An 18,728-nucleotide genomic window follows, 5' to 3' on the forward strand; every position below is an offset into this window, starting at 1 on the left:
TCACCAGGGGAACCGAGGAAGGAAAAAATATTTACATTAAAACTCGAAGTGTACAGAAGAATTCTTTTGCATGTAAAAGCTGACTGGAAATTTACTTGGGAGAAAATACAGCTAAAAAGTAAACTTCCTTAAAAGCAGGGATAATTCAGACATAACATTATCAAAGCTTACGTTTCTGTTTGCACTCTATGTCAACGTTCCTGCACTGAGCACATTACAGGTTCATGTAACCACAGTCTTAAAACTAGTGTTTTGTGATGCAGGTTTGAAATTTTACATCATGTGAAACAAGATCATCTGATGATCAGCTGAAATTCCAAGTATGTCTTCATTTGTTTAGGTTGTGATGTGCAGGACATAAAGAACAACTTACAGCGCAGCATTTCTGACGTTTGTCTGTCATGAGACTCTAGAAGAATCATGAAAAACTGATCATCAGGGCTGCACTGTGTCCGTCAGGTGAGGGTAAGTGTCATGAAGACATTGTGTTCATTGTAAAAACCCATGAAGAATTGACTCGGTGCAGCAAAGAGTAAAAGACTGAACTCTAGATTTTCTGGATGCTGAGTCCAAATATTGTCATTTATGACGTTTCCTCTAATTTAATAATGTTGCCACCCATGGTGCCAAGTTTATATATATCACCAATATAAAACATATATAGTGTTCTCCACTGGCAATAGGTTTTAAAGGCATAAATAAAGATTCATACTGGAAATGTTTCACTATCTTGAGCACTGCAGCAGTCACTTGGTCTAAAGTTTATTATTCACTTTGTGAATAAAGACTGGGGCGGCATAACAAGCTCTAAACACAACACATATGTGTGTTAAGTATATTCTGCAGAGTCACATCTTTACTAAGACATGATCTCCGATGGAAATTCATAGCTTCAAGGTGGGTTATGGAGCATATTAGCCGTACTTGGCAGCACAACAACACTTACAGAGCGCATAGATACAAAGCAGTGAAGTGGATTTTGCTTCAGGAATGGTTTGTTGAGTTTCTATGGAAATTTTGATTCACTTTCCCCCATTAAAAAATGGGTCAACTGGTGGAATCCATCATGTCGACCATGAATTCAAATTGACCACAGCCTCCATTCTCAATGAAGGAAAGAAACACAAACAATTTAGAAACATCCCTTCAAGTCTGCAGTAGGTGAGAGTTTGACACTGACAGACTACGGACGGACTATAACTTTTGAAATGTGCAATCACACATTCCACAGATTCAAATGGAAAGTGGAGTGTTTTAACAATTGCAAATACATCCTTGTTCAAATAAATAGAAAGGCTGCTACAGCTAGCTAGCTAGATATGCTAGCTTGATAGGCTAGCTTGATAGCATATCTATCTATCTATCTATCTATCTCTCTAGTGCGCTAACTAGCTAGCTAGAGAGATAAATATAGTAGCTAGGCTATCAAGCTAGCTATCTATCTATCTATCTTTAGGAAGATATTGCTCTATAACTGAAATCACTTCCCTACTCTTACAGTATGTTTTGGCATTTACCATTATCCTGTAACTGTCACTTAAATGAAAGCTACGTCGGCTGCATTAAATAGCTTTATAATTATGCTGTATTTTACGTAATGTACCGTTGCTTATATGTAATATTTAGCTGCTAAACGTTCACCAGCTAGTAGCTAACTTTGTCTACCTGCCTTTTTTGTGCTTGACAGGTAACAAACAGTGGATTTATTCGAAGAACACAGCTGTTTGTCTTATTGACTGAGATGGACCACAGTTGAATAGTTGTATTAAATAAAGTGAAGTTATCAGGCAAAGGTCTGACAGCTAACTTTCCGTGACACCTCAGATGTTTAGGTTTTCAATCGAATGCTTATACAGTATAAAACCAGTGCAACAATTAAAACAGAAAGCCATTTATCAGACATATATTAAGAATTTTAATCTATTATTGTGAAATGTTAAGGCATACATACAAATGTTTCCTTTACAAAAGTTCACAGCAACATCATATCATGGGTCAACCAGCTGAAGCAAGGCACCTTACCAGAACCTGTCATTTGTCATCGGTTATAACTTAAAAGTAGAGTACATCTTTGGCACCAGGAAACAAAACAAATACATGAATATAAATGAAAAAAAAAACCAAACAACTACAAAATATATTAACTTCTCTCACTTCAAAATAGCCATTCATGTAAACACATTCAAAAGAAAAGTGAAGGGCATTAACTCAAACTGACATGTTGCACTGACCAGCAAATGCACCGTGACAGGGAATATGAAGGGGAATACCAGCTCAATTGTGAGATTTCACAAGCTGTTTGTAAGACCTCAAACAATACTCTTCACTGTTAGTGATGGAGCTGGAGTTTGTGACTCCCACAACTGACAACAGCACTAACATTTTTGAAAACTGCGAATGCGAAAAACGATTAATTTGGGCGGTATTCCCCTTGAAAGAGTAGAACAAAACTGAACTGTGGCACATTCCAGTTAGCTACAGAACAGAAACAAAACAGGAGTCTACATTCAGCAGTGTTCAGTGATCCTACACTATGCAGGGAGAAATAAATAGAAGATTCCATGTCGGGGATGTAGTCGACTCAGAAATGTGAGCAACAGAGAAAACACGGCTGAATATAACACAGTGATGGGGACAACAAATAGAGTAGCAAATGCAGGCCAATTATAGTTGACCATTTCTACACTTCTGGTAGAACCAGCTACCGCGGCTCAGAAGAAATAACCAGCCCCAGAGAATGAATCATGTGGAGAATGCACGCCATTTTAACAAGGGTGAGGGGTCAGACTTTAGATAGCCTTTTTCTTTAACGGGAGCATTCCCTCTGCGAGGAATGTGAGAAGATTAGCTCCGGCGTGTCAGCGAAGGGGAGCGAAATGTTGGGCAGTCGCCATCTGAGGCCCCAAACATTAACCCCAGGATCTGGAAAATTAGACGCCCGTGAAACACTGTCAATCCTCGCAGGCTTTTTTAAGAGAGAAATGAGCGTGCTCCACATTCAAAGGAAGTTTCCAAAGCCTCTGCTGAGCAGGGCCCCCCGAGTGTATTTTAAAGAGAGGAGCGACTGTTAATTTAGGGGTTCGAGTGGTTCTGCTAAACAGAATAATCCTCACACACGGCATGATAACATAGATGCTTATACTGAGTCGTTTTTATAAATATTCCCATGGTAATAGGCATGCTACTGGAAACAAAATGTAGACAGGCTGCGCATGTAATCCAGAGAGTGAGTCATTTGAATATATATTAAAAAGTGATCCATGTCCTTCTCACCTCTCAAACACAAATATCACAATATGAGCAGCATTTACAAATATAAATACAATACATAACTAAAAAAACAAAAACAAAACATGCACAACCCATGTATATGCACAATCAGCAGCCCAGTTCCGATTCACAATGCAGAATACTGTCCAGGTACCTAGAAGGATTCTGACTTGTGAGGCAAAACCTCAGAGTTTGTGAATTGTGCAGAAGCAGGAGAGGGAAAGCTCAGCTCTGCCCTCAAAACTGTGTCACATTCTGGACTCTGCCTTTCTTTATAGTAGTCAGACAGGGAGGAAAGCCGTTAACACCTTGGCCAAAAGCGTCCGTTCGCCGTTGGCCGTCACCGCTCAGTTATTTGAGCCTCAGCCAGCGCTCAAATGAGGATTTCAACCACCTCTGCGTCTGAGCTGTTGATGCTCTTGAATGTCTTGAGCGGTGCCTTCGGCTCCTCCGAGGTGTCTGCAGTGAGGATAAAATTAGCAGATTAGAAAAACAACTTTGGTATGATGGAGCAAATACGACTGCAGTGACACAGTGTCTGCAAAGCTGCACATGACCTTGTTTAATTTATCTGACAAAGTGCACGAGTACAGTACATTTAAAAAGTGGTCAAATAGAATAAACAAGGACTGGATGTCAAGTGCTTCACAGAACAGTAAACCCACCGGTGGTAGCTGCTGAAGCTGCTGAAGCTGCCTCAGGCTCGGCCTTTAGCTTGAGAGGCTCTGCGGCGAGCTCGGGCTCCTGCGGGGCCTCGTCGCTTTGGGTGCTCGAGTCTCTGCTCGCGCCCTTGGGCACCGCACGGGGGTGGGGCTGCAGCGCGGCGGCACCTGTCAGGTCATCTGAGAGGCTCTTTCCTACAAACGCAGACAAAGAGAGGAGGCTGCTTAATTACCCGCTTACATCCACATTTACACATCTGCCCTTGTTGAGTTCTTCCCATGACTATTCTGGATGCAGCTATTCTGGAGTGAGAGATGATATGCATTCCGCTTTAAAAAACACGTTGCCTATTTGAGGGACACCAAACGGTTGTCTCCTGCTCCCACACTTCTTTTTTTTTTTTTTAGGAAGTGCACATTCTGTCTGGCGACACAGACCAGTCTGCCAGTTGTCGTTTGATCGCACATGTCATTAGATTTGAAAATTCCTCAGCGGGGCGAGAAGTGTGAGGACAAAAAAAACAAAAAACAAAAAAAACAACTCACCTTTACTCTCCATGCTGCTGGTCACGGTGTTGATGGAGGGGGCGGACCTTGCCAGCCGAAGCCCCTGTTTCTCCAGCTTGCCCTGCTCCCATCTGGAGCGCTGCTGGAGGACTTTAACCACGGCGTCCTTCTCCAGGAGCTGAGCGTGAAGTGCTCGGATCCTAAACACACGGAGGACACGATGAGCTCACAAACCCCCCGAGCAGTAAGACATGAACTGGTGTTCAAAACACGAACGTGGGAAGATGTGTACCTGTTCTCCATCTCCTGATATCTATGACTCGACAAAGGCAGGTCTTCATTGAAGCTGCTGTCGGGCGAGTGTCGGGGTGAGTGATTGATGATGGTTGTATCTCTGAAAGTAAAACAGACGACTGTTAAATTCTTGATCCGTAAACTTCACTGCACTTGTAATAAACCAGTTTTTTTCCTTTACTACATTTGTGTACGTGTCATCACACCTCTGTGCTGCAGCAGTGGCGGCTGCGTCCATTGCAAACTGCCTCATGGTGCTCTCCTCCAGGTACTTTTGCTCCCACTTGGTGATGTCTGCCTCCAGAGCCAGAATACGCTCCTCTTTCTCCCTCAGCTGCAACGTGGAGGAGCTCAGTCCAGACGCTGTGGGGTCAGCTGCCTGGTTCTGAGACTGAGAGAAAAGACATGATGGAGTGGTCAACTTTAGGCTTAACATAACAAATAAGCGTATTCTCCAAGCTGCAGACATAAAGAAGAAACGCTCGTCTATGTAACGTCGTCTTCTCCTCACCTGTTGCGCCCTGAGGCTCTTCAGCTCCTGCTCGAGCCGCGTGCGAAGCCGCAGCTCCAGCGCCTCCCTCTTCTCGCACGCCGCCTGTAGCTGAGCCAGCGCGCTCTGCAGCCGCTCCACTTTCTCCACGTACGCTCTCTTCCTCTGCAGTTCTTCCTCCAGCTGCCGGTTGCGGGCCTTGGCCGAGGCCAGGCCCTGCTCCAGCAGCTCCCGCCTCCGATGGCACTCCTCCCCGGAGACGCGCAGATGCTGAATCTGCCTCTCCAGACGGTCGCGCTCTCGTTGCTGCTCTTCATCTGAGAGACAGAAAGGGGAAAAAATACAGGTCAGAGGCGGGAAGAGTAACTATGACTTGGTCCTGGAGGTTGTAGGAGTCAGAGGGTCGTAGGTCAAAGGAATACTAAAGAGGGCTATACTGTACATCAGGACAGTTCAGTGGCCCTTCATTGACTCAGAGAATTACACTTTAAATGGAATGTGACCCAACAAGAGAAATTAGATGCTGCAATAAAGGCATGTGGTTCAACAACAGACCACCCTGTCCTCCCGAGTGAAAAAATAAATCATAGCGCTACGGCCGTTGCTACCGTAAATTCAATCATCATTAAAATAAAATATGTTCCATAAAACCCATTAAAAAGCAGCTCAGATTTAAATAAAGGCTGTTAGAAAGTAAAGCCAGTTCATCTGCTGTGCCACTTAAAAAAAAAGGGGGGTGATTACACAACATGAGTGCATGCCTGTGGAGGGAATGCAGACTTCCTCTTATCCACTTACGCACACAGGCATAGCTTTGTACTGGGAAAAGCTCTGGAATGCTTCTAAGGACGTGAAGTAAACAAGCAGCTCAAAATATAATTCAAGTGGTTCTTCTAACAAAAAAAAAAAAAAAAAAAAAACTACACATCCCACTATTGTATGTTATGTGGTTTTTTTTGCCTCTGCTGAGCCAAGATAACTGCTTTCAGGAAAAACAAACCGACCACCGGCTGTTTAAAAATGCCCAGAACGGTATGTATGGCCGATTATGTAACTATGGAAATAAAACTAAACTTAACTTTTAGAAATGTATATGCAAGGTAAAAAAAAAGCAAAAAAAAAACAAAAAACCAAAAGGTTAGTTGGGTTTATTCTGCAGCTGCATCCCTGCACACAATAGAAAAGGAGGACAGAAATATTCAGAACCACGAGGTAAAGAAATGCCCAAACAAGGAGAGTGAGCGAGCCAGAGGTCATGTTGAGTCGGGCCCGGACGCCCTGGAGTCCTAGACTTATTAGTTCCCCTTGAGAAGGGAAGTCGGCAGTGATGCAAAACTGAGCAAGGAGGAGGGAGGGTGGGGGGTGGGGGGGTGGGAGGCATTCCTAATGCTGGAACAGCCTGAAATACCTAAAAAAAATTCCTGGAATCCAGGCCACATTTACTGCAGCTATGAAAAATGGCTGTCGTCTAAGTGCCAAGAGTCACTCTTAACGTTAGAGATAGAGCTGTGTGGGGCCGCGGCTTTTATAACACGCCACATCGCTGAGAGAGGAAACCAATCCCTGCTCAACTATGTTCCTGCTATTGTTAAGTGCTTCACAGGGCAGTGTGATAAGATAAGGAACATGATCCTGAAGTCTTCCTTCTCTCCTCCGTCACTGGATCGTGTCGTGAGAAGACAGTTTCTCTAATAAAAAGACATAAACTTACTCTGCTCCAGCAGCTTGACAAAGACGTGCTGCTTCTGGTCTGTACACTCAGCTTCCTTGGCCGCTCGCTGTTTGTTAGCCGTGTCGAGTTGTTCTGTACCGAGGAGAGCAAAACAAAACACGACGGTTACACACACACACACACATTTGAACAGCGGGACTGTGTCACTTCAGCGGATTGGATGAACACGTACCTCTTAGGTCTCTGTTGAAGTCGTGCATCCTCTTGATCTCAGCCTCTAGTTTATTCCTCATTGTTTTCTCCAGAGTTTCCCGCTTGGCAGAACCTTTCATCAGAGTCTCATAAGCCTCAGAGATCCTCTGAATCTCCAGCTCCAGCTGAGAGGAAAATATGAGGAGAACATGAATCTCTGGGAGAGGCCCCCACGCCCCCAAACTCATTCATTCAGTGTCTGGATAGTGGTTTAAGTTGCAGTTGTTAATATCAATGAGACTAATTAGTCATCCCCACAAAGGCCACCTTTTCCCTTCTTTATTTTACTGCCTACAGGCAAACGGCTTCTTAACACTATGCGCAACTGAAAAGTGGGAATCAACATTCCTGAGTGAACACTTGTGGGGTCCAGGTGTCAAGGCATTTGTCTGCTTTCATGGCAATACGCCAGCATGCTTTGAAAGACAAAAGGGGATAAAGATGCATTGTGGGTATTCTACGGGCTGGAATAGTGTGAAAACTCTCAACACTCAACTGGCAAAAGCGAATTATTGAAAAGTCCCAAACAAAACAGAAGGAAGAAGCAGGAAATAAATATGATTAGAAACTTTGGGAGGAGATGCGTCTGTGTCACTTCCCCATGAGCTGAACCCGCCTCTCTCCTCTACATATTTCTTAACTGCCAGACAGCTCATCACCCTGACATGCCCTGGCAGGAAAACTGATGTTTTACAGTTTCCACTCCCTCTACGAGCCAACGGGCTCCAATTCATCGCACCGCCGTCCTCCCTCACCTTCTGCAGCCGGGCGGCCTTCTCGGCGTAGACCTCCAGCTCCTTCCTGAGCCGCTCGTTCTCCCGCATCAACGCGTCCGTCTGAGCCGAGTTGTTGCTTGAGGCTGCGGAGACGCCGCTGTGAGCCGCCTGGGACTGAGCGGACACATACCTGCTGAGGGGGGAGACACAGGTGACTCATTACAACTCTGCTGAAAACCACAATGTCTCGGAGATAGTGGGTGAACGATCGTCTGGAGATCATATTCTATCTGAATCATAATTCCACGGTGGCCTGCACCTGCTGTGGTTACCTGTGATGCTGTGAGTGGAAGGGGGGAGGGGGGTCTCTGTAGTACTGTCCATGCTCCTGTGAGTGACTGAGCATATATCCAGGAAGTCTGGCACAGAAAGGATAGTCCGGTGGTGGCCCGCGCTGGTTGACACACTGCTGAGCCCCCTGCCTGTCGGGCGCCACAGCATTTGTCACATTATTATTATACAGCTGTGGATAGCTGTGTGAAAAGCTCGTAGCCAGACTGTCTCTGCGTCCGTTTCTCTCCAGAGAAAGCTGCATGAGCCTCTCACTGAGGGAGCGAGCATGCTCCCTCTTAAGATCCCACTGTCCCTCGCTGCGACTCCCCATCACGTCCATGCCGGGGGCCCCTTGCTCTGCCTGCCCCTTCTGAGAGATCAGGTACTGGGAGTGGGCCTTGGCCTCCTCATAAGTGGGCAGCTCCTCACCATGGAGCTGGTAGAGGTGGCACATGGGGCTCTCAGAGCGCAGACAGTCCCCCTGGTGCTCCTGGCCCTGAGGCTCCTGCCGCGTTGACATCTGGATGTACTGGGTCTCCTCCTGAGTGAGGCTCTCCAGAGAGGAGCGGGGACTGCCTGTGCCCCCGCCGCTGCTGCCTCCGCGCAGGGCCTGCTGCTGGATGGCCAGCAGCGTGCGAGTGTCCGTCAGGTTACCGTAGCGCAGCTGCTCCTGGATGAGACGGTGCAGGACCGTTCCAGAGGAGTCTTCAGCAGTTCTCATTTCAGTCGGAGGGAAATTAGAAAAAGGAAAAAAAAAAAAAAAAAAGGAGCCTGGAGGTGGCGGTTTGGACTCTTCACAAATCACAAATCTGAAAGAAAAACAATAATCTTGATCAGACTTGCACATCTTTCATTTTATCTAATCAACTCAGCATTTTTGTCAGCATTCCCAGACCTCATTCATTTGTAGTGGCTGTGATTCTGCTGTAAACCACAAGCAGAAACACTGACAACATTCCTCTCAGTCATAATTCACAAGCTCTGCTATTGCACCATGACTTTTGCTGTGAGTGCATGAGCTGTTGCTGGAAATACCCCTGACAGTGATGTCAGTGCAGATCCAGTTTTATTGCCCACACACTGTAAAGCATAACTTTCTCCAGTCAGACAGCAGAGTAATACTGAACCGTTGCTATGAACGTCAGAGTCCTCCCATACTTTCACACAACAACAAATAGACTGATTTCCTAATCTGGCATGAATCATATGCTTTAACAGGAAACATACCAAAATATGCAAAAGAAAAATAAAAGCTTCCTGTTAATTATTCGTAATAATATGATGAAATACCACAGAGGTGGAAGGTAAGAGGCGCACAATCTACAACAAACTCTATTTTGTGAGTGGCTTTTATTTAATTTCGGTCTTCAGATATCATTGGAAAACAGGATACAGTCCAGTAAAGCTATTTCTTTTACTCAATAAATAAAACAAATATGAGATCAAACTGGAAAAGCAACATAATTAATGCAGCAGTAAGTCAGTCAGTGCTGCGCCATGCTCAGACGTCTAGTTATCAGGCATCCAGACACAGTCCGGCCCCGGAGCGAGAGATAAACTGAGAGAAAAACAAAACGTAAAAATAAAAAACACCTTACCGAGTGATAGTCTCATCCCACACGAAACTGGTTCACAGGCGGTGAAATCTCCCGGTGAGTTTTTCTGCGCTCAATTCAACAATGTCCACAAGTCTCCCGAGCTCCTCCGCTCCATGTACGTGTGTCTCTGTCTCTCTCTGTGTATGTATGTGTGTGTGTCTGTGTGTGTGTGTGTGTGTGGTGTGTGTGTGTGTGCGCGCCGACGGGCAGCAGCAGACTGAGCAGACCGAGGCTGCGAGCTGCACCAATAAATAACTGAGGGCCGATTGTTCGCTGCGGCTGGAATGACTGGAATGTAAAGGCTCCAAGTCCCTGTGGGATCAAAAGCAGAGCACAGGGGAGGAGGAGGAGGAGGAGCAGGAGGTGGATGAGGAGAGAAGGGGGGGAGGAAGGGACGGAGGGAGGGAGGGAGGGAGCAAAAAAAAAATTGGATTCAGAGCAGCAGCAGCAGCAGCAGCAGCAGCAGCAGCACTATCTCAGCTGGCTGCTTGTGTCATGTAAAAGAAGCTTGTTGTGTTTTGTTGTTGGTGGAGTTTTCATAGCCAAGTCCTTACAGCCACATAGAAATGTTACCGTGAGGCTGGAGGAGATAAGAAAGGTCATAAAACTCAATAAAACATTTCAACCTCAACGGTCATGAAGGTTTTACTGAAACGATGATGTTTAGAAATATGATATCAAGGGTTTTCTGCATCAAAAAGACATGAGACGTGAAAATGATACAGAAACACATGAATCAAGATTTAAACCACAAGTGTTTTTTTTTTAAAATGTCACATAAAAAGTGAGATTTGACAACATTATCATAAAATGTGGTTAGGTGGTTAGGATTTATCTTTTTTTTTCATTAAACGATAAGGTTTTTAAGTCTGTAAAATGTCTACTGATTCCCAGAAGCACCATGTGATGTATTCAAACAGGCCAGAACTCAAAGATATTCAGTTTCCGTGAATGTAAAACAGAGAAAAGCAGCAAATTCTAACATTTGAGAAGCTGAAAATGTAAATTCTTTGACATTTTTACTTCATAAATGTCTTAAAACAGCTACTTGAATAATCAAAAAAGTGCTGTGAACTCATTTTTCTGTTGATCAACCAAACCGAGCAACCGGCCGTAAGATTGACGAACTGAACTGCAAGGTGGATTTTTTTTTACAAGATTTACGTGATAGAAATACGACACAACCTCGGTGACAGGTGCCACTCTATCAACCCCACCGAGGCAGTGATGACAAAAAGTGCTGTCATATAATTGAGACATGGATTAATCATTATTTCTTCAACTGCCTTTTGTTTGCATGCGCCTGGTAAATATTTAAGCCGTGGCCCGTGCCAGTTAATTGCAGAGTGTGTGTGTGTGTGTGTGTGTGTGTGTGTGTGTGTGTGTGTGTGTGTGTGTGTGTGTGTGTGTGTGTGTTTGTGTGTGGACACAGAGGGAGAAGGGGCGGGTGCGAGGCACGATGCCTGCCAGCTGTCCGTGGACTGAAATCCCCTTCCCCTCCTTTAATAAGAGCTCTGAGAGATGCATTGTTCTCCCCCAAAAAAGCAGACATGACGGGGGCAGCCCTGCCATCTGCTGTTCTCCCCTCCACCACTAGCACCAGCTATACGCTCCATTCACACACACATATACACACACACACACACACACACACGCATGCATGCAGATGAAGAACCTGGGATCAGCTGGCAGTGGGGGTTGGGCTGTAGTATTTGGATAGTAATGTTATTGAGTGCAGCCCTTTTTTTGCATGAAAAGGATCATCCTAATGTGGTGGCTGGGTGTAAACAAGCCTCCTCTTGTTAACGCGGTGCAGTCAGTCAGTCAGACAAACTGCAGGTTACTTTATCTCAAACACTCACAGGCAAACGTCCACCTGCTGATTTGCATGGCAGTTGAAGTCCAAACGGTAACTAAAGAATGCTGATTGCTTTAACAACTGATAAGAATCAACAGGTTTTGCCATTTTCATGAGCCGTCTGCGTCAACAAGACGAGCAGCAGGTTTATTACAGCTCACGTTGTGTTGCGGCACCATTTTACATTGTATATAAGAGCTGCAGCTTGTTCTTAAAATTAATTGTGATTTATTTTCTGGAAGAAAGGTAGATGAGGAGATAAGAGATTACTCTCATATCTGTTACCAGCTAGGGAGTAACTAGCTAGCTAATGTTTGTCCAGAGCTAGATTAAAGTCCAATTACACACGGCATCTTGTTTGTTTGATCCACACAAAAACCAAAGTGTAAAAACAGGAGGTTGTGTTATTTATTTGCCAGTACTTAACCTCCTGTAGAACTGAAATTTAATCTTTGTACAGACTAAACAAACAGGGTGTAATGTTACCTTAGCCTTAGATTGAGCCATGCTAACCGTGCCTCATCTCTGTGCTTTAAAGCTAACTATGTCGTTAGCTTAGCTTAGCTTAGCTTAGCGTAAAGACTAGAAAGAGAGGGGAAACATGTCATTTCGTCTGGTGTAATGGACTTCATGTATCATTTCTGTGGAACTATGTCATCACCCAGGCTTCACAGAGACCAACATGACTCACATTTCATTTGCACTGTGGGAAAATGTGAGAGACATAGACACAGCGTCCGAGTGATGTAGCGTCAACATCACCAAGATTAGGACGGAAAAGATAACAAATCTAGTGCATGGACATGTCATGTGTCATCAGGGTAATTGCGTAAATGTAATATATATCACATATATTGAATTTCCATGTATGAAATATATGTACATTTAAAATAAAAAGATATAGGTAGAAAATACGAAATCTATTACAAACTGGAACAATATTGACATGTATGTCTAGCCCTTACAAATATGTATGCTTATGTATGTATGATTATATCGTAGACATATGTTATGTAAATATATATCCATCCCAAAGTCTGTAAAGACCACCAAGACAGACATCTTTAAAATTAATGAGACATTAACTACAAAAAATATATATAAACATATAGGTTTAAATTATGTTGTTTTAATAAACTTGCATATATAAATTAAATATATATCATTAACATATATGCTCACCACATGTACCATATAAAAATTCATCATGTATTTATAATTTAATATATATATAAGATTTTACAATGGGTATTTCATATATATTATAATCTTGAATCTTCATTTATCCGGAGGATGTATATATGTGATAATAACATATCCCTTTATAGGTGACATCATATTGATATAGGGACATATAGGTCATATATTACATTTCTGTATGGGAATGGGAAAATTAATTTCCGATAATTTACAGTGCTGCTGTGTTTCTTTGTGCACAGATGGCATCAACAATATGAATCAGTGCTAAACTTGCTGCTACAAGTCAACACTATTCTTTGTTTTATTTTTTTTATGACGCCACTCAGCGTCAGCCACACTGGTTTATAGTCAAACAACCAGATGTTGGACTGTATGAGTGACTGTGGGCTGGTGTTCCCTGGAAACTGAACCCATAGCTTGTTTACTGAAAACCAGCATGACATGAAGCCAGAGTGTTAATTCCAACAAAAACTCATGAATAAATATTTGTCATTAGTGGCTGTTCTGTCACAGCATGATTTTAAACATGAAGTGCGTTACGTATTTTAATACTTAAGGAGAGTGAATCAGACCACAGCACGCACAACCTGAGGTGAGTCACTTGCTAAAAGTCGCAGACACGAGGAAACAGACATGAACAGAGAGAAACTAATCTTCACTCAAAAGGAACAGTTTGACGTGTGCCTGGGTCCTCGGCCCGAGTCTGGCCCGTATGCTTCAACAACATCTGGGCAGAGTCCGGCTGCTATCCGCTGGCACTGACTGACAGACGGAGAAACTGTCTGTGTGTGCACCAGAAGTGGTCCAGATGTGGAAGTGGCATCTTTACAATCATGCCGTATATGGGCCAGATTCAGGCCGTAGAACCAGACGTACACTGGGCCAGAAGAAAACAAGCATGCGACCCAATCACGGGCCGGGTTGGGTTTGCTATCTGGAGCTCGATCAGACAGCCATTAGTTTAGTTTTGCATAAAGCCTAAGGCTGAAGAGTTAGCCTGCCTCTATCTGGAGGTAACAAAGGCCCTGTTCACACCTGGCATAAATATGCGTCTTGGGTGATCCAATCACAAGAAGACAGCTCAAAGTATGTCAGTTCACACCTGGTATTAGATGGTGCCTCCACATTCATCTCGGGTCGCCACTTTGTGATTGGATCTCACCTCCCTGCAGCATGAACACCATGTTATGTACAGTCTATGATAAACACCTACTCCATTTCCCCTCTATCTCTTGTTTGTTTAATGAATGTTTCCCCGTTTCCAATCTTTGTGCTAAGCTAAGCTAACAGGCAATTTTATGAACACCTTGTATCTCTATCTCTATATACTGTACATATACAGTTCCAGTCAAAGGTTGGGACTCACTTTCTCCTTCAAGTGAATGGGAACAGTCAAACTTTTGAGAGACATGAGAGTGGTGTCAGTCTTCTCACGTAACTCTCAGTTAGAAATGATTAGCATTAGCATCACCTGTTTCAATGAGAGAGAACAGCAAATATCAGGGTGTTGTTACCTTTCATCTCTGCGCTGCATGTTTTTCCAGGGGGAAAAAAAAAGTTAAAGATATTAAGCGAAGACTCAACATTAGCACGTTTGTCACCACGATAGCTCATATCAGCTCTATCACAAACATCTTGTTGGTCTTTCAACCTTTTTCTCCGCACGTTTCGAAACACAATTTAAGATCGGCCATTTGAACCTGTTAATGGTGCGGCCTGGGCTGACTGGGTTGACACAATGCGAGGCCGATCTGGGAACACCAGCCTTGTTATGTGAGGTGGGACAAGCCAGGCGCCTTAGCAGCTCCTTTTGTTTTCCCTGCAAAGGAGGAAATTCCTCACATTACCATGTCCATAGGGTCTGACCGAGCCTCCAGTCTGCTGCTTCACGGAGGACGACAGGAGGGCAACCAGCAGCCACTGACGTTTTCTCTTTAACGGCTGGTTTCTAATGAATAACACTGGAGATTGGCTGTCCCAATTCATAACCGCAACTTTTCTTTGTATACAATGGCGAGGAATGATTTATGGGTCTGGAAATTTGGGGAGTTGAATATATTCTTTCTATGTTCTGACAAATTTCAGTCATAAAATCTTATGACCGAATACACAAATCTAAATTCATAGTAGAAATCAAAGAAATCCCACATTCGCTTCCCTTCACGGACCGACACTTCTCGACAAACACAAGCGAACCGTATTTGATGAATGTGAAACAACTGCAGGTGAACAACATTTACACAAGTCTGAGTTGTTGCACATCTACTAAGAAACGGTCCCTCGCACCTGGTGACACAAGAAATTCCTCACTTCAGCAAAAAAAGTAAACAAGCCGCAGTGAACCGGCGAGGAAATCCAAACAGAGCTCCGCCTGTGGGTGATGCTGTTTACAGATAAGGCAGGGACAAATATCTTCATGATGTGGGCTCATGGCTTCAGTGGTTTTCACTCGGTTCCAATTCAGCTAAATTTAATTCAACTCTCTGAATTCACTAGTTTTATTCGCGTCCACATTATTGTCTTTCATTTCACAGCGAAATTAAACTTTTTAGTTTTTTTTTATTGAAGTTTTTTATCTTTGAGAAAAAGTTTCTTACATAATTATGCATTCTATTTTAAACATGTTCTTTTTTTTTTTAATTCATCTTAAATTTTTATTTCTATTATATAATTATTCAATTTATTATTATCAAGTAGGTTTTATTTTCCATCTTATTTTCCATTTGACACGTTTTATGTTTTTTTCACGAAGCACTTGGTGCGTGTAATTTCTTGGCTGAAAAACATTTTGAGCTGCATGTATGAAAGGTGCTTAACAAATTATATATTATATTATATTATATTATATTAGCAACAATGTCTTGATAGTTTGACATTTCCAACAGTTCAGTCAGGACAAATTACAAATTCAATAAAAATAGCGAATATAAGTTGACTACATTTACAAACAGAGCAAAGCAAGTTGCTTGAGAAAAACAAAATAGTAATAGAAATAAAAAATAAGAAATAGTTATAAAAATGACTTACATATTGCACATAACCACGCCACTTCTCCAAATATCTCTCGTCGTCGGGACGGTGAAACAAGCCGAGTTAGGAACAGACTGAGTGTCGTGATATGATTTCAGTCAGTGTGGATACAAACACAGAGACAAATATGTGAAAACAAACAGGACAGGGTCATAAAACTGTTTGATTCTTGGTAACCAGAATGATAAAATAACACACGCTGCCTCTTTAAGGACACCAATAATGACACAGTTTTTTTACTGTGGCCCGTGTCCTGAGGGCCAGCATCAACGACAGGTGAGCAATAAACACAATGGCAGCTTTTGAGTCACCACATCCGCACAACGAACAAAGACTCATTCTGTTGAGGAGGTGTGGATCAAGTCATCTAGAGAAAATACTGAATACTTTTTGTCGTGGTGGTTTTGGTTTGTGGAGTCACATTAAACACATTCAGGCTGGGAAAAGCAGGAAGTGTTGTGGCGCTATGGATGATGGGTAATTCTACTTTGTGTATTAAGAATTGTCACAGTGTTTAAATGAAACTTCCTCGCTGTCACTGCTGCAGAAACCTTTGGAAGGTGTTGAGCTCAATTTGGCCATTTCAGGAAAACAAGCAGCTTGTGTTTGTCTCACAACACCGATCTTGTGTCAACAGACAACATGAGCGCTCACTTCAATGCTTGAGTTGTCTGTTTGAATACCGCCGAATGTTTATTGAAAAAATAACCTATCGGAGAGAAGATTCAGGCGACAAGAAGTGACATAAACAAGTTGTAACTTGTGAGGAATTTTACCAAACACGCGAGGCCTACAAGTGATTATTTTAGGTTTGTTTGTGTGTAGATTGTGAGATGTCACATGCTGAGGAGGAATAACTTTCAGAATAAGTGAACGACTCATTTACTTTTTAAAAGCAAAAGATGGTATTTAGTGCGACGTCGTGGGGCTTCAGGCTAAGGGGCAGATGTTTTGGGGAAACAAAGCACAGAGCAGACTATCTCCTGCCCTCCAGCTTAGAGGCAGAGGCCCCTGTCAGCCCCCCCCCCCCACCCCCCCACCCCGCCATATGGACTCCTGCAACAATAATGCAGCGAATGCAAAACAGAAAGAAGAGCGCAACTTCAAATATGTAGTGCATTCTGTACAAAAGAAATCTGCCACCTGTTCCTCACAGAGAGGACCCATTCAAGTGTAATCTTCCCTTTCTCTGCTCCACATTCTTCGAACCATTATGTTGAAAGCAGGTGGAGGGGCCATGTACTGTCACATCAGCTGCAGCTCACTTACAGCTGTGAACAAGCGCTAACAGACTGTTTAACAGGCCAGCCGTTGTTGCTCATCTCCAAAACCTGCCATTAAATCCACACCATCATTTGCGGATCCAAAACTGACAGTCACGGCGAGCCTAAACAATGAATCTCAGCTTACACAGAGGCGTGTGTGCGCTTAAAAAGGTTCGCCTTCCACCCCTCCCCATCCTGCTTCCACAGGGCGCTGGTCCTGTGGAAGCAGATGGCTGGGGAAGAGGCATCGCCTTCAGGCCAGATAAAGATGTCTGTTAGGGCCGCGCTGGGTGGAGAGCGGAGCCCCCGATCTGCTCATCAGCCGCTGGATTGAGATGGATTCCTTCCGTGCTCGAAGCCTGGAAACAGGCCCCGTGTCACAGCGGGAGCAGGTGGTGGACCTCTGCGACAGTGGGTTAAACTCTGGGATTTCCGTTTTAAAAAGCAGGAGAGAAACGGTGAACGTTGGCCGCAAGCACAAAAAAATAAAGTAAGAAATAAAGAGCGAGATGTATTTACCTAGAAGGGTAAATTGAATATGTCCACATTGGTGGGTTAGTGAGTTTTACTCTTTAGATTTACCATAAAGCTTTTTGCATTAATTATCAACAGCTAAAACGAATGGATTAAACTGGTGAACAGTTTTAGTTCTTACAACATTCAGTCGATTTGAGACTGAAATGAACTGATGTTGCATTTAGATGATATAAGGCACTTACCATCTCATCCAGTTTTTGTTTTTTTACAGCACAAATTCACGTACATGAGCTTAGTTAGGTTTGAAACGTCTGCTTTGTGTTCATATTCGGATCATGATTGGAAGTAAATGCCTGTTTTACTCCAGTTTATTAAAATGTTCAATCTAAACAGAAACATTTAATCTAAAAGCTGTAGAGATGTTGAGGTCGGGATATTTGACCGTTCAGTTTATGCTTGGCTATATTTATTGTAGAATCTAAGCGTGGTAGCAAAGTTATTGTCTGAGAGCAGTGCCTGACACAGTTTCCTCTGTCTGCCCCCACCTCTGTCCCAAATGTCTGACTTTGTGTTTCTGGCAATTTGCTCCCATTGTGCAGCACTTCCTGATAGGAGGCACTCTGGAAGACTGGGCTCAGTCAACTGCAAAGGAATGCGACATTCCTTTCTAAAATTACGGATGTTTCTTTGGATTTCTGAGGCCGATTTCTGCCATTTTCCCCACCGTGGTGTCTGGAGAAAGTGTTTCCGGAGAGACACGCAAGTGAACACGAGAGCGTGTATTCTAAACTAAACTAAAACCCCACTGCAAAATAAACCGCTGGACGCCAACAAAGTATTTATTTTAACTGGTAACACACCAGCACATATTGTTTGTTGTTCCTTTGTCCACACGTATCAACATTAAATATCTTGGGGAGGAATTGATTTGCCATTAATAGAGTAAATAAATCAACATATTGCATGAAATTGGAAGTATGTTGTATTGCATATTAGCAACACGCTCAATGTAATGCCGAAGCTACTGAAACAGTTGCTCCTGACCTTTTTTGACTTGTCGACCAAACGCAGTATTTACCTGTGACCCCTGCTCACAGGTCGTAG

At 43.4% G+C, this 18,728-nt stretch overlaps 1 protein-coding gene across 2 annotated transcripts; it reads right to left on the minus strand.

Annotated features, from left to right (window-relative positions):
* Nucleotides 1–1,899: 1,899 nt before the first annotated feature.
* amotl2 (angiomotin like 2) lies at nt 1,900–8,917 on the minus strand. 2 transcript variants are annotated; one of them, XM_022759399.1, is made up of 10 exons: nt 8,196–8,917; nt 7,903–8,053; nt 7,128–7,272; nt 6,935–7,027; nt 5,245–5,540; nt 4,940–5,124; nt 4,732–4,833; nt 4,479–4,639; nt 3,936–4,127; nt 1,900–3,729 (listed from the first exon to the last, which is right to left on the minus strand). In XM_022759399.1, exons 1-10 carry the CDS (start codon nt 8,915–8,917, stop codon nt 3,644–3,646), a joined length of 2,133 nt encoding a protein of 710 aa, XP_022615120.1. In that variant the 3' UTR covers nt 1,900–3,643. The 2 variants fall into 2 exon arrangements, with proteins under 2 accessions (XP_022615120.1, XP_022615119.1); XM_022759398.1 differs by having other exon boundaries at nt 7,903–8,056.
* Between the last annotated feature and the right edge of the window lie 9,811 nt (nt 8,918–18,728).

The sequence above is a fragment of the Seriola dumerili genome, unplaced genomic scaffold (assembly GCF_002260705.1).
Source record: "Seriola dumerili isolate Sdu_G_001 unplaced genomic scaffold, Sdu_1.0 BDQW01000321.1, whole genome shotgun sequence".
Taxonomy (NCBI): Eukaryota; Metazoa; Chordata; class Actinopteri; order Carangiformes; family Carangidae; genus Seriola; species Seriola dumerili.